This window comes from Aulonocara sp. 'chitande type north' Nkhata Bay, linkage group LG19, assembly GCF_057382095.1.
Source record: "Aulonocara sp. 'chitande type north' Nkhata Bay isolate Kocher_YH1m ecotype deep benthic linkage group LG19, A_spYH_male_GT1.1, whole genome shotgun sequence".
NCBI classification, from domain to species: Eukaryota; Metazoa; Chordata; class Actinopteri; order Cichliformes; family Cichlidae; genus Aulonocara; species Aulonocara sp. 'chitande type north' Nkhata Bay.
In genome coordinates, this window is record NC_141362.1 from 8,185,459 (window position 1) to 8,200,043 (window position 14,585).

The 14,585-nt window shown below is 40.4% G+C and overlaps 2 protein-coding genes across 2 annotated transcripts in view; both read left to right on the plus strand.

The window, feature by feature from the left end:
- Window positions 1-5,127, plus strand: part of pgrmc2 (progesterone receptor membrane component 2) — a 6,671-nt gene extending 1,544 nt beyond the window's left edge. Inside the window, exons 2-3 of the mRNA XM_086275103.1 lie at window positions 1,398-1,553; window positions 3,377-5,127. Of these exons, the coding sequence (XP_086131229.1) occupies window positions 1,398-1,553; window positions 3,377-3,474 (254 nt within the window). The 3' untranslated portion in view covers window positions 3,475-5,127. The remainder of the gene's footprint in view (window positions 1-1,397; window positions 1,554-3,376) is intronic.
- Window positions 5,128-7,160: 2,033 nt separating this feature from the next.
- Window positions 7,161-14,393, plus strand: asmt2 (acetylserotonin O-methyltransferase 2). The gene is made up of 9 exons (XM_086275202.1): window positions 7,161-7,479; window positions 7,574-7,664; window positions 7,863-8,037; window positions 8,427-8,556; window positions 8,723-8,791; window positions 8,872-8,990; window positions 9,727-9,864; window positions 10,314-10,436; window positions 11,364-14,393. Exons 1-9 carry the CDS (start codon window positions 7,244-7,246, stop codon window positions 11,573-11,575), a joined length of 1,293 nt encoding a protein of 430 aa, XP_086131328.1. The 5' UTR covers window positions 7,161-7,243; the 3' UTR covers window positions 11,576-14,393.
- Window positions 14,394-14,585: the final 192 nt, after the last annotated feature.

Genomic DNA, 14,585 nt, shown 5'->3' on the forward strand with positions numbered 1-14,585 from the left:
TGTATCCCTGCAGTTGTAGCTGTCACTCACAGCTGTTGCTCTGTCTTTCAGGCCTTATTCTGGCACTAATGTGGTCCAGTGAGCGTTTCTTTTTTGTTACACATCAAGTCAACATGAAAAAAAAACAGCATGATTCAAATTTAGTAAATGTCTACGTTGCACACTGAAGTTTCGTGTGAAGTGCACGCTGGAGTTTTATCTCTAATTCTCGTGGTTGGTTGTGAAAGGTAAAGAGTACTCCTTATCTTTGAGTTGATTAGCTCTGCTTCATAAACTCTTAAGCAGTGTCAGAGTGAGCATTGATCTGTGTTGGGTTGCACCGTTATATGAGCCTGCAGAGTTTTCACATGCAAGTCAGATGATTGTCCTCTTGGAAGATGATGAAGGATTCAAAACGTGGAGAAAAACTTCAGGAGTTTTATGAGACTGTATATCACTGGTCCCTTTCGAGTGATAATAAAGTCAGATATCAGAAGCAGAAGTCCCTTAGTGTAACACATGTCCTTATAAAAATTAATCTTGCTGGCAGATGTTACAAGACTGGGCTGTAACAAAGGCAGGAAAATACTGGATGTGATCTGATTAGATTACAATGTTTGTTTGACTAAAGCCCTCAGTGCTAATAATGTGGTGAGTTTTGTTGCAGGTCTGGTTTAGAGTAACAAATTGTCATAGGTGACAACAGAGACCTGTCATTTCTGTGACATTTCTACAGGACAAAAAAATTTGTTCTTTTTCTAACAACTGCCTATTCATTGCATCTCTGAAGATTTGCATGATTGATTTTTCTTTCTAATCAGAAGAGTTTGAAGGACTCATTCCTTTTGAGTGGTGTGAACGAGTGAATGTTTGGCATTTCTGCTTGAAAAGTGCCTGTTGACATGATTAAATTTCTGCTTGAGTAACTGTTTAATTGACAGAGTGTTGCAGCCCCAGTTAAACTCTTGTGCAACTCAGGAAATGTACTCCTTAGGTTGCTGATATTGAGTTTCAGATTACAATATGATCATACTAATCTATCTCCAGACTCTATTAAAAACATCAGTAGTGCTCATTCAGCATCTACAATGTGGATGATTTTAAAAACAAACTATTTTTAATGTATTTATTTAGCAGCTTAATGAACACGTTCATGCGTATTTACTGTTCTTGAAAACGTTTAATGTGAAGCAGCTGCTATCGTCACAAGATGCAAGTCTGAGTTAATCATAAAAGGTTAACTTGTTGCTTTACTCCAACTTCATCTGTATACTTTCCCTTATTCTCAGTAAAACCATGTGATGCTTTTGCGCTGCACACACAGTGGAGTGCAAACACTTTGTTGGTTATTTGATTAGTTAAAGGAGATATGAAAGTACTTTAACTCTTACTCATTCTTGCTGTTGTTTGTTTCTCAGATGGTCCTTATGGCATTTTCGCTGGCCGGGATGCTTCGAGAGGCCTGGCCACCTTCTGCCTGGAGAAAGACATCCTGAGGGACGAGTACGACGACTTGTCAGATCTCAGTGCTGTACAGATGGAGAGTGTTAGAGAGTGGGAGATGCAATTTATGGGTACGCTTATGAAGAGAAAATACGCTCGTATTGATTTTGCTCAGATTTCACAACAGCACCCATCATATTAAGTGAGGATCCAAATAGCTAGACAGCACTGACTGAGTTTTAATCTTCTGTTTGTATTGATTTCAAGTTTACTTCACTGTCCAAAAAAGCAAGTTTTTTTTTTTTTTGCTTTGTTTGTTTTTCCTCGACTGGACCCTCAGGCCTGTCATTTTGGGGGGGGGAAACACTACTTGCAGTCATTATGTAAGTAGACCCTCACTAAATACTCGTTAGTGACTTATTAGGCTTTTAAAGGTGAGTCAGTGGTGGAAAAACCATCAGTGGACCAAATGGATCAGCAGCTTCAGTTTGCCCCTTCTTGTAGAAAATATGAAGAAGCAGCTGTAGCTAAGAGCTCTTTTCATAACTCATTAATCTGCTAATGAAGTGACCTGCTGTTTATGCCATATGGGCATTTTTTTGCTTTTTGCCGTACACCTACGGTGATGCCATAAAGTGTCTCATTTACTCTGGAAACAGACAAATTACTGTGTGTGATATAAAGATCAGAAGTAGCACACTGTCAAATTATATCAGCAGTTATTTTCACTATGGACTATTTGCAGTCTGTAGTTAAAAACCTGCAGTTAATTAAAATCTTTTTTAAGAAAGGGAGGTGTTGAAGGATTTGAAGCTACAAAATTATTTATACTATTGTTATTCATTGATTATCCATAGACTTGAAGTCATTTCAGCTCTGAATGTTTGTTGGTTGTCTGGAGTTGAAAGAAACTTTGGAGTGAACTTGAAAGAGACATGCAAAAAAACATAAAAAACCCTGAAAATATCTCCCGCCACCACATCTTCAGCAGAGCAGTTAACAACAGGAAGCACTGAAACTGGAAGGAAACAAAGGCCTTCATTTTCTGACATGTCATAATCCAAGGATTATTCTGTGCTCGCTGTACATGCAGCACAGTGTTGGATCCTGTTACAGTCTGTCATTTTAAAACTTTCCTCGTGTGATTTACCTCAGATCTACTGTATTAGTGTCTAATTTTGGACTGGAACTCGTCTGAAGTACTGCCGGGCTTCTGCTTGCTTAAATAACACTTTAAAGCAGGACTGAGCAGCTTTGGCTGAGTTGGTGAATCCCAAACTGCAGTTGATTGACTCTTATAAGAGGATGACAGCATGTCATTTACGCTCAGCGCTGTTCCAGCCCAAAGTTGTATCTTGACATCGAGGGCAAATGTATTCGCTTAAGTATTGAGAGAGGTTTGGGAGCTTAAATCACGAGTTGATTAATTTACTGACATAAAACAAATTATAATGTAATAATTTTGGTTCCAGCCTCAAACACTTAAGCCTTCCCAAACTAAGCCTAAAAACTGAGCATCTTTGATTTTTGGACTGTTGCTGATTGTGTCACACATGGGTCAGATGTCTTGTTTTTACCAGCCAAAACCAGTCTGCTGATTCAGCCTCGGGGGTTCAACGGTCACTTTTTGTGTGTGTGGCTTTTAGGGCAGCCAGCAGACATGCAGGTCCAGATTTCTGTTTCTGCCCTACAGTCATTTATAAATCCAGAGAAAATTAGCGAAGCAAATCAAAGCCAAATCTTTATCAGACATGCAATCCCTTATCTCCAAAATGTATTGACCACGTAAGGCAATTGAATGTACCCTGACCAGCTGTCTGACATTTTACTTGGAAACCCAGCCAAACAATTTTTCCATTGTCCGGTTACTTGTAGGTTAGCCGTCTGTCAGGTGATTTTATTGATCACTCAGCCCTTTGTTTGAGCTTTAAATCTGTTCTGCACTTTCTTCCAGAAAAGTATGACTACGTCGGAAGGTTACTGAAGCCGGGCGACGAGCCGTCAGAGTACACAGACGAGGAGGACATCAAGGACCACCTGAAACACGACTGAGAGGTTCCATCACTCCGACCAAAGCCAGGAGCCCCAAACAGCTGTGACAGGGCCCCCCCAGGCCCCCCTAGACCACTTCCTCCATTTCCTCCTGCCCTATTGGCCTATCTGCCACTCCCTTCTCCTGCCCCACTGGCCAAAATCTTCACTCCTGATTCTGCCCGGTGACATGGCTGCTCTGGAAGGGCAGAATTCAAGTGTAAACACCCAGACCTCCCTCTTCTCTCCATCCCACAGAGATCACCACCAACAGAAAGCGATTGACCGCAAAAACCTTCGAGGAGCTTTTTTTTATCGACAGCAAACACATCTGGGGGCGGCGAGAGGCCTCGTGACATTAGATGTATCTGAAACAAAAACCCTAAAATATTTTAATCATTTGTCTGGGGGAGGGGGAAAGTGTGGTCGTCATGGTCGCCGCAGGGCACGGGTGGAGGCTGGTCCGAGGTAGTCAGAGAAACACATTGGTCTGAGATGATCAGTGGACTGGGATGGGGAAGCGGATTTCTCTCTCTTTTTATCTTTGGTTTAGTCACATTGCAACTGAAACTGCTTCAGCTTCGGACAGCTTATCAATCAATCATTTGATTTATTTTTTTTCTTTTGTTTTTTGTGTTTAAGTCATTGTCTCCCCTTGTTCAGAGGGCAGTGCTGTGGCCTAACCAAAGGCAATTGGCAGGGCGTCGCATTTTCCTGTTGTTTGTAGTGTATGCACTACTAGTTTTCTTTGTTTGTCACCATGTGATTGTATTTGTTGAGTAGCATAGAGGGAGGGCAGGGCGGGAGGGCAAATTTTTGTTTTGTTTTCTCTTTTTTTTTTGTTTCCTTTTTATTTTGGATGGGAGGGGGTGGAGGGGTCAGAGGTCCTCGCCATATGAAACTTGTTTTGAATCACATCAGATGGACTGAATCAGTGATCGGGAATACAAAGGGAAGATGACAGGGCAGTCCTAATCAATCGACTCAATTGTTTACATGCCTCACAAGCCAGCTGCAAGTCTGTAGATTCCCCTGAAAATGGTCCAAGTATTAATTGTGCCTTATTTTGTTTGTTGTGTCAGTCCTGACCGGTCTAACAGAGGAGGCAAGCAGAAGGATGGAGGTGTAGGCTTTTCCTAGACTCGGTCCCCCAGACTTTTAAGAAGGCATATGTTCTATCAGTCGTCCATGCACAGACTGTAATATTTCCCCACTTCACAAACTTTGTAAATAGTCCGTATGAATTACTCAGTGTTACTGCCATATTTATGTAGTTGATGAACTCCATATACGTATAATGCTATGTCGTATTGGCCAAACCCCCCCTCCATTGTTTGTTTTTTTTTTGTTTGTTTTTTTGTATTTCCTTCTTTGCGTTCTAAACTTCTTTTTAAATGTGGATGAATTTCCAAAGGGGGGGAAAACAAAATACAAGGAGCGTTGCAGTGTGCTGCAGGGTGGGACCGGGAGCTGTTATTGCAGAAAATGTTTTTCAGAGCCGTTGCTTATCCTGTAAATATATCTATCATTTTATTAAAGCATGTGCAACAACAAAGTGAGCTATGCTGAATTCCCACCACATGTATTTAAATGTTGGGCGTGTGTGTGTGCGTGTCTGCGTGACAGAAGCAGGAAGGGATTTGTTCATGCATAATAAATCAATTTGGTTAATAATTGAAGATGTCTGGAATTTATTTGAGATGCGTGATTGGATCGCTAGCAGGAACACAGTTTTCCCGTGTTTTATCACCGTCTTTCCATCAGTCCTGTTTGCTTTCTTCTGACAGCGATGGTGGGGGAACAGTCATGCTGGGTGGCACATGCATGCAGTAATTAGAAGTTCTGTAATATAACTAAGAAGAAAAAAAAAAGTGCTAAGAGTTTCACAAAATGTGAAGCTGCCTCTAGTAAAGTAAAAACCTTTGTGTTTAACTAGGAACTAAACTTACTGTTTGATACTGCAATAATTTTAAAAAATCTATATGTTGAAGGAAATACTTAGGGTGATGTTAATAATGAGCAAATAACAGAATATTTTTTTACTTCATAGGATTTGAATGAATCACTCAGCCTCATCAGGACAGGTTTGATTTGCTTGCGTAAGACAACCCATACATAAGATATCCTAAGTAGTTAAAACGTGTTTGCATAAAACTGAAACATGACTTGGGTCAACAACACTAATATTTGGATACCGTAGCTCGCTGGTACATTAGCATCAACATTTATAACATGCAAATCTTTGCAAAAGCTGAAATTCGGCCTCCCATTGCTGCACCCTCTGCACATACTGGAAATCTACGCATATATAAACATACTGGATTAATAGTCTTGTGTATGCAAACATTTGCAGTACTGAGCAAAAGTTTTGAAACATCCTTTGGATCCTGTATGGAAGGAAAAACAGTTTGTACAGTTCTAATGAGCTTTGAAAGTCTGTTTTGCATGAGGACCTTTTTTCTTCAACAGAGGCTGAAATCTCTTAGACAAGCTGTCTTGTGATTTCATTAAGCACGAATAGGAATAGTCAGGAATAATTCTCCAGGCTTTTTGAAGGACTTTCAAAGCTTTTCTTTGGATGTTGGATGCATATCGTTCTGATCTCTATCAAGCTGATCCCACACTGCTTCAATAATGTTGAGGTCCAGGCTCTGGGGAGGCCAGTCCATGAATGAGTGTTTTTAGTGATTTTTACTCCACTTCTTGTATAATTTCCCTATTTCAGCCTTTTCTTCCTATTTCCCTTCTCTAAAAACGCCTTCCTGACATTAACCCCTCCATAGAGAATATTTCTGATTGTCTTTAGCAAGCAGCTGATTGATCATCTAACGGTCCAGATGCACGTATCATGATTTTTCCAGTTTCTTACAGACTTTAAGATACTGTCCGTTTGTCAAAGATCATTTTTAGGTCTGCCACGTCTTTTCTCCTCCACTTCTTTATTTTAATTTATTTCTTAAGGACACATTGCACGTCATGCTGAGACATGCCAAGGTTACAGCTGATAGCTCTTTTGGAATCACCTTGTTTTTACCAAAAACCTGTCAAACTGAATTTTTTATTCAACATTCAAGAAGTTTATTGTCATATACACCACAAAACACAAGTGGATACGCAGAGCAATTAAATTCTTACTCTGCAGGTTCCCTTCACATTAAATAAACAAATAACTAAAATAAAGAATAGACTTAACTCTGAGCACAGAAAATAATAAAGTAAACAAGTGCTTATGTAGCTTATGTGTGGGTGTAGTAAGAATTTAAGGTGCAAGTAGTTGCAACACTGTCACAGTGGTAATATATACAGAATATGTAACATTAAAATTGTTTATATTGTATGACGTTGTATTATGTTGTATATAAATGTACAAAATTGCAAATTTACAGGTCAAAGAATTCGACAGCTCGACAATTAGTGAGTTTTCATAGGTTCAAGACAAGAAATCGGAACAAGTGTTGTGTTTTTGTGACAGCCTGGTTGTAACAAGGTAACACTTTGTCCCCCCTCTTGTCCTTCATAGCCACAAAGAATGAGTAAATATTATTTGTGCTTGCTAAGTAATTTCTCCCGGGTTCGCTGTCATATCCAGAGACACTGGAACATTTTTGGTACATGTAACACCAATAATAAACATTAATCCATATTTCAGAGCTGCATTTATTCATTCACGTGGAGCGTAAATCTCTGATATCAACTACTCAACTGCGCCTCCCTCCGCCGCTGATTGATTCGGGAACTTCATCACAACGTGTGTGAGTGAGTGTGAGTTTGGTGTTGGCTGTTGTGGCTCATGCACTGTCGCCGTTGTGTAAAGCCAAAGCGGGTTTCTCCTAATGCTTTCAGCAAGATCACGGATCACGGATGTATCTTAGCTGATTCTCTGCCGAACATTTCCCAGCAGCAGCTCCATCACACACCGCCGACATTTTGGCTGTTTTATCTAAAACCCAAGCTAACCGTGCTGCACTTACACCCTCTAAAACCAACCTTCACCAGACTCGGATCCTTCTGGCTGCTTTCCGGACGGTAAGTGGTGATCCCGTGGAGAATGTTTGTCCACGTTAAGCGCGAGTTTTTCCTCCGGCTGTGAGGGCGTTGTGTCGGTATGTTTCCCCACCAGGAGCGCAGTAATGGCAGAGCATATGTCCCAGAGTGAGCTGGATTACCCGTTCAAACTTCTGGAGTATTTTAACGGCTTCAGAGTGTCCAAGGTAAACATTTCACGGTTTATCTTCGGGAAGTGTCAGTCTGATTTAATGTGTGTCGATTCAGATTTTCTCCACTATATGCAGGAACTGTTGAAATATTACAAACTGGACTGAGGTGGTGGATCTGCCTATAGTCATAGTTTTTTAACTAAAAGTCTGCCTACCAGTGCAAAGTTGTTAACTTGACAGGTCTTTCCGCAGGTGATATTTTCAGCCTGTGAGCTTGGAGTATTTGACCTGCTGCTCAGGTCCCAGGAGCCTTTGAGTGCCCAGCATGTTGCTCAGGAGCTGGGCACCAGCTTGGATGGGATGGAGAGGCTGCTGGACACGCTGGTGGGCATTGAGATCCTGGAGGTTGAGAAGACAGATGGAACAGGTGAGGAATAGGAGGAGGCGGGTATAGTGTAGCAAGCAAAAGATCCCTGATTTGTTTCTGGGAGGAGATGCAAACCCCTCGGGGTTGTGTCAGGAAGGGCACAAGGGGTGGAAATCTGTAGAGCTACCCGCTGTGGTGACCGAAAGTAGTTTTTGATGTACAGAGAGAAGGAAACTACAAAAATATGATGGTTTCTCCCTGGGCATGAAAATGATCTCCAGTGTGATCATTCCAAAAAGCCAACATGTCAAATTTAAGCTACATCAGGTAATAATATTATAATTAAAAAATGGTATAATTAAATTGTATGTAATTGTGTAACAGTTACATTTAGCTGCTCTTTAAGGCTTTCATTTTAATTTATTGCTCTTTCTCTTCTATTAAAACAGCTTTGTACAGCAGCACCGACGTGGCAAATCTTTATCTGGCCAAAGGCAGCGCCAAATCTCTCCATGACATGATCGTCTACCAATCCCAAACCATCTACCCACTGTGGAACAACTTGGTGGATGCTGTCAGGTCTGTGTATTCACATGGGACCACATCAGGCTAAAATACCACACAAAACGAGCTGATTTAACAGGGCTTTTAGAAATGTTTGCAGATGTAAAGCAACCATTCTCTTTCGCTTTGTGTTGTTTTCATGAGCACAAAGAATTGTTCCTTATCCTCTGTCATCATGCAGGGAGGGGAAGAATCAGAATGAAAAGACATTCGGCCTTCCAGCAGAGGAGGTCTTCCAAGCCATTTACAGGTTGGTGTTGATCCCGCTGCTTCAAGTGTGGCTTTGAGCTTGTTAGGATTCAGTATATGAACCTAAACTGTACCGCACAGATCAGAAGAGGACATGCTGAAATTCATGGGTCTCATGAACTCGTCATGGGTTCTGGATGGACATGACGTTGTGACAGCGTTCAATCTCTCCGGCTTCCAGAACGTAGTAGATCTTGGAGGTAAGAGGCTGTCAGGGATGCTCTGACATCTGAGAGGGGCTATTATTCTTCCCAAGAAGGCAAATAGATATACACACACCTATCAGACATAACATTATGTCCACCTTTAAGTCGTTTAAGTTGCGAGGTGGGGCCTCCATGAATCGGGGCTGTTTGTCCAGTACATCCCATACATGCTCAATTGGATTGAGCTCTGGGGAAACCGGAGACAAGTTAACATCTCAGTCTCGTTGTTGTGCTCCTTGAACCATTTTTGCTTTGTGGCAGGGCACATTATCCAGCCTTCACTCCCCCACATGCATCAGTGTCTCTTGGTGACTCATCATCCTGTCGCTGGCTCACCACTGCTCCTTCGTTCGACCACTTTTGACAGATACCGACCTTTGCAGACTGGGAACACCCCACAAGAGCTGCAGTTTTGGAGATGCTCTGACCCAGTCGTCTAGCTATCACAATTTGGTCCTCGTCAGACTCGTTCATCTCCTTAAACTCACCCATTTTTCCTGCTTCTAACACATCAACTTTGAGGACAAATGTCCACTTGGTCCCAGATATATCTCGCCCAAATAGGTGCCATGAAAAGGAGATAATCAGTGTTATTCACTTCACCTGTCAGTGCTCGTAACGTTATACCTGATTGGTGTAGATACCTCAAATTCATGTATACCAAAAATGAACATTTTGAAGGATTGTTCCCTCTGATAAATGTTGATCGCTGTTTATGAACGATTGCTAGGTTGCACTGGTGCTTTGGCCCGCGAGATGGCAAAGGCGTATCCCTCATCCACCGTCACAGTGTTTGATCTCCAGCAGGTCGTGGAAGTGGCTCAGAAGCATTTCTCTCAGGAGAATGATGCTATTGTATTTCAGTCCGGTAAGTCTGCTATGGATGATTTAAAACGCCTTAAATGTTTAAGAAAAAACATACATGGGGGTGGCTGTATGTCACCTACTAATCAGAAGGCTGGTAGGTTCATGATCCTCTGCTACTAACCCCAGGTTGCTCTCCAATGCTTGCGTCTGAGTATGAATGTGTGTGAATGTTAGATAGAAAGTACTTCCCTAGAAAGGGCATAGAAAAATGTTCAAAACCTCCTGTTTGCAAGGTGCAGCCAATCAGAAAAAAGCTGGGTTAAAAAAGAGGAGGAAAGGAGCTTAAACATCTTGTTTTGGTTATTTTGAAATCTGAATCATGCATAGAAGCATGGAAGTAGATATAATAGGTCCCCTATGAGATTAGTTAGGAAAAAAGCATTTTTTTCTTCACTGTAACCAATAAACTGGTAAATACGTCTTTATTAATGCTGCGCCCTCTACGTGCAGGAGATTTCTTCACTTGTGAAATCCCCACTGCAGACTTGTACGTTCTGGCCAGAATCATTCATGACTGGCCTGAAGAGAAGTGCCTGACGCTGCTGAAGAAGATCTATGACATGTGTGCACCAGGTCAGTACACCAGGTACATGTGGGGGTTTGTTGTTTTAGCGACAAACCACTGAATGTGAGATCTGTCAAGTCTGGGAAAGTAGAGAAGTAACAGCTTCAAAAGCGGACAAGTTATGTTCAGTTTGTGTCAAAATGAGACATTTTCTTACCAGAGTTAGTGGCCAGCTTGAAAATAGCCACTGTTATTACATTTCATATTGCTAATGAGCTTCATCAAAAGAGTAAGAATAATATGAGTATATTATTGAGCGATCAAGTTTGAAGTTGACATTTCTGAGCTCCCAGTTGGAATTTTCATCTGGAACGTCTCCTCAACTCAGAGTCAGAGCAACCCCACCAATCCTGAGGTAATCACAATCACAGCCATAGATGGTGGCTGTGATGTAAACAGTAGTAAAACTGAAAAACTTGTCATCTGTACTGCCATTGTTGTGTATTTGTAACTCAGCCCACTCATCAGGCTCTATCTTTGAATGCCCTGCAGCAGTGTTTTTAAGCACAGAAAACAAGTATTACATTGTTTTTCTTGTGACACGTGAATAGCTCGACCTTGGTAATAATGAAAACAAATCCCATTTTTCTTCGTTTTTGCAACTTTACTGCCGACACTCCCAAGTTCCGACTTCCGTGGTATCTGGAGCACAGCATAAATAACAGTTTTAGTAATTGTTTCCATTTGTTAATGATTTGACCTGTATTTTATCTGCTGCACTGTAAGATGTTCACAAACCTGCTGGCCAACACTAGTTTACTCCACCAAGTACTAAATCATGTGTTTCGAGGGGATCAAACACTTATTTCACTCAGTAGAGTACACATTGTTGCTATATTTTCTCAATTTTTCATTTGATTATTATACTTATAGCAGTTTTTGTTTCTATTTGAAACAAAAACTGCTTTCAGTATCTTTGTTTGTCCTCCTGCCAGGCGGCGGCGTCCTGCTGGTAGAAGCGATGCTGTTTGAGAACAGACGAGGGCCCATCATGACTCAGCTTTTCTCCCTCAACATGCTGGTGCAGACGAAGGGCAGGGAGCGCCCACCGTCCGAGTACACACACATGTTCAACAAGACCGGCTTCAAGAACATTCAGGTCTGCCGCACGGGCAAATCTTATGATGCCATATTGGCCATCAGATGAGCTCAGACAGAGAGCGGGATGCTTAGAAAGCATCTGTCAAAAGTCTGGGAAATTAGAGAAAGGTTAAGTGGAAACTTCAAGGCCTCGATAAGGAACAGATGTCAACATCAAACTGTAAACTGTGGGGAGAAAAAAAAAGTTGTCCACATGGATCTCCAGTTTATGTTATCATCAGCACCAATTATTTAATATTTTGAAATTTTTCTTACAGTTCACCTTGTCTTTCGACCACACCTCTGGTTAGAGGTTGCTGCTGTGATAGATAATATCTTTTAGTCATACTTGCGTCTATAAGTAATGTTCTCACCTTTCACCAAGCAAAATAAGATTCAAGAATGGGTTCAGATTTTAAAAAAAATTTAACATTTGATGAAGATTTTCTCTCTTGATACCACTCTTATGGTTGTATGCTAAATATGAAGCTACTACTACCACCAGAAGCTTGTTAACTTAACATTAAGCTAAGCTAAGCTAAGCTAACAAGTAACTGTTTAGCATAGTTAGCATAAAGACAAAAGTAGGTTAACCTGCAGATATGTTTAATTTACCTTAACTAAATAAATACACTAAGCTAATAAGCAACTGGTTAGCTCAGTGTCGAGGCTCTGACATGAATTCATTGCTCAAGAGTTGTTCACCATATTGAAGATGACACAACAAGTGTTTGCATGGGAAATGTGTGTTCCCCAATGGGTTGGCTCTCGCTGGGTGAAAATGGTTGCAAAATATGTGCAGGACCAAAATCATCCTAGTGATTGCTTTGGTTGCTAGCACATTGCTTGTAGTTTTTCGTGGTTGTCTGCAAATACTCATCTAGCTGAGAACTAGTACATTTTTACAATTTGTAAAAATTTGTACAATTTGTAAAAATGTTACGCAAAGTGGAAATGGAGAAGCCGTGCCTCACCACTGGAGGCAAGCATGTTTCACAAGTTGCAACTTTTACTTTGAAGGTGACGAATCTTTATTTCTAGCTTGTGTTGGACTTTTTGCAGTTTCACTAAAGTTCGGAGAGTGGCTGGGAAGTGTTTGTAGTCAACTCTGTCACTTCCAGTCAAACTAGGACAGCAGCAACATGCTAGCAACCAAAGCAATGACAGAGAGTTTTTCACCAGTTGGTTGAACTGGTACCTATGGCATTTAGAAGCTCCTTGTCTACGTCCCAGCAACTACTATCAACTTCAAGAAACTGGTTGGGGTATACTCACTTCCCTCAGAGTCAGTGGTTGCCAAATGATCACAGGCCATTTGACTGGCTTGTGTGACTGGGGCTTTATTTACTTGATCCTACATTATCACTGTGATCATCACACATCCAAATTGGTGGACGAGTTAATGTCAACACTGACGCTCGCTTCTCTTCTCTTTTATGACTATTTTTTATGCCTATTCAACCAGAATATTAGACCAGTATATCATAGTGGGCACTGCATATGCACCCCAAAACCTTTTTAAACATTTTTGCACAAAGTTAGTTTTATAATTTTGAATTACATCCAGACTTCAGATATAATCTGATCATAAACAGTTTTTAACCAGATAAAGAAAAAAGTCATTTTCACACTGTTGGGAAAACTGACCCTATAATATTTGTTCATGCAAAAATCAGACTGTAAACCTGCTGCCATCATTGCTTTCATTGTTCTACACAATATTTTCTCAGTTGTGTCTATCTTGCAATGTGTCATTTCTCAGTCTCTGTAGAAAAGTCAGTTTTGTCTGTCTTGTAGATCTTACCAAGTCTGTGCTAGATGTGTGTGTCTTCATGTATTTAATGATTCTGTTTCACTCACAGGAAGACACATCAGACTAATAAAGTTCAAATAGGAAAATACTGACCTTTAAACTTAAAAAAAGTGATGTGATGTGTGTGAACGTGCGCGTGTTCCCAGCTTTCCTGTTCACTGTGACGAGTGGAAGATGAGACTCAACTGTATTTAACCCTTTATGATCACCTCTGTTTACCTTCATCATTCCTCTGCTGCTATTATGAAGTTCTCACTGTGTTGGCTGGTTGAAGAAAAAAGAATCACTCGGGTGCTGTTTAAAAAACCCTCTTTGTCGATGTCTGGTGCATTTTGTCGTTTTATGTTTTATTTTTTTATGATGTCAGTTAGCGAGGCTTCAGGAACTGAAGCTCTTGTTCACACCAGAAGCCGACTCGCATCAAATCGGCTCCTCATAGCTGCTGATAAGTTCACACGTGAATTAAAACATGTGTTAATGGAGCTGTGAGATTATGTTTTATTAGCATGTGTGTCACTGATGACATGTAAATGTAGAATAACAACATGTGCAATAGAAATGGAGCATTTGAGTCACCGGACCCTCCTCCTCCTGCTCATTCCTGTAAGCATGCATCCTTCAGACACACATCTTGGATATTCTGTACAAAAAGTTCATTTGAACAAAAAATATTATGTTTATAATTTTTTGTATTAAAAGTATTGCATGTAAACACAGCCACAGGGTGTTGGGAGTTTGTCCTTGTAGCTGATACTGTGATAGTTCTTTAGTCTTAAATATTTATTAGTTAATGTTTTTACAGCCTCCCTGAATTTTTGCCTGGACTTTACACAGTTTACACATTAGTTATTGAATTACTATTATGTTAAATTGTTCTTTGTTACCAAAGCAGCAATTTTAAGAAGTCATATCCAATATGTAATGTGATCATTTGTCTCGGTTTCTCCTGGCAAAAATTACGAGGATCCAAGAATTATAGATAATGAGTCTTACAGTTTTTTTTTTATTTATAATATGGTGTATCCATGAGCAAACTATGCAAAGTATAATAAAATACTTCATTTCACTGAGATATTTTCTTTTGCCTTTTATTCAGCTATTCTGCGTTAACGGGACTATTTTATTAAAGGCTATTTTCAGTGTTTTGCTTTCTGTAACTTGCAAGTTTCCTAGCTTCTGGGATAAATATTCAGATATTATCAAACTGCTTTCATAAATGAGCTGATACAGTATGTTGTAAATAATATCGAAGAGCACAGAAAGA

Coding starts and splice junctions, on each gene's coding strand:
- asmt2 (XM_086275202.1), top strand. CDS start 7,244: ATGCACTGTCGCCGTTGTGTAAAGCCAAAGCGGGTTTCTCCTAATGCT. Junction 8,792..8,871: donor GTCTTCCAAGCCATTTACAG/GTTGGTGTTGAT, acceptor TGTACCGCACAG/ATCAGAAGAGGACATGCTGA. Junction 8,991..9,726: donor GAACGTAGTAGATCTTGGAG/GTAAGAGGCTGT, acceptor AACGATTGCTAG/GTTGCACTGGTGCTTTGGCC.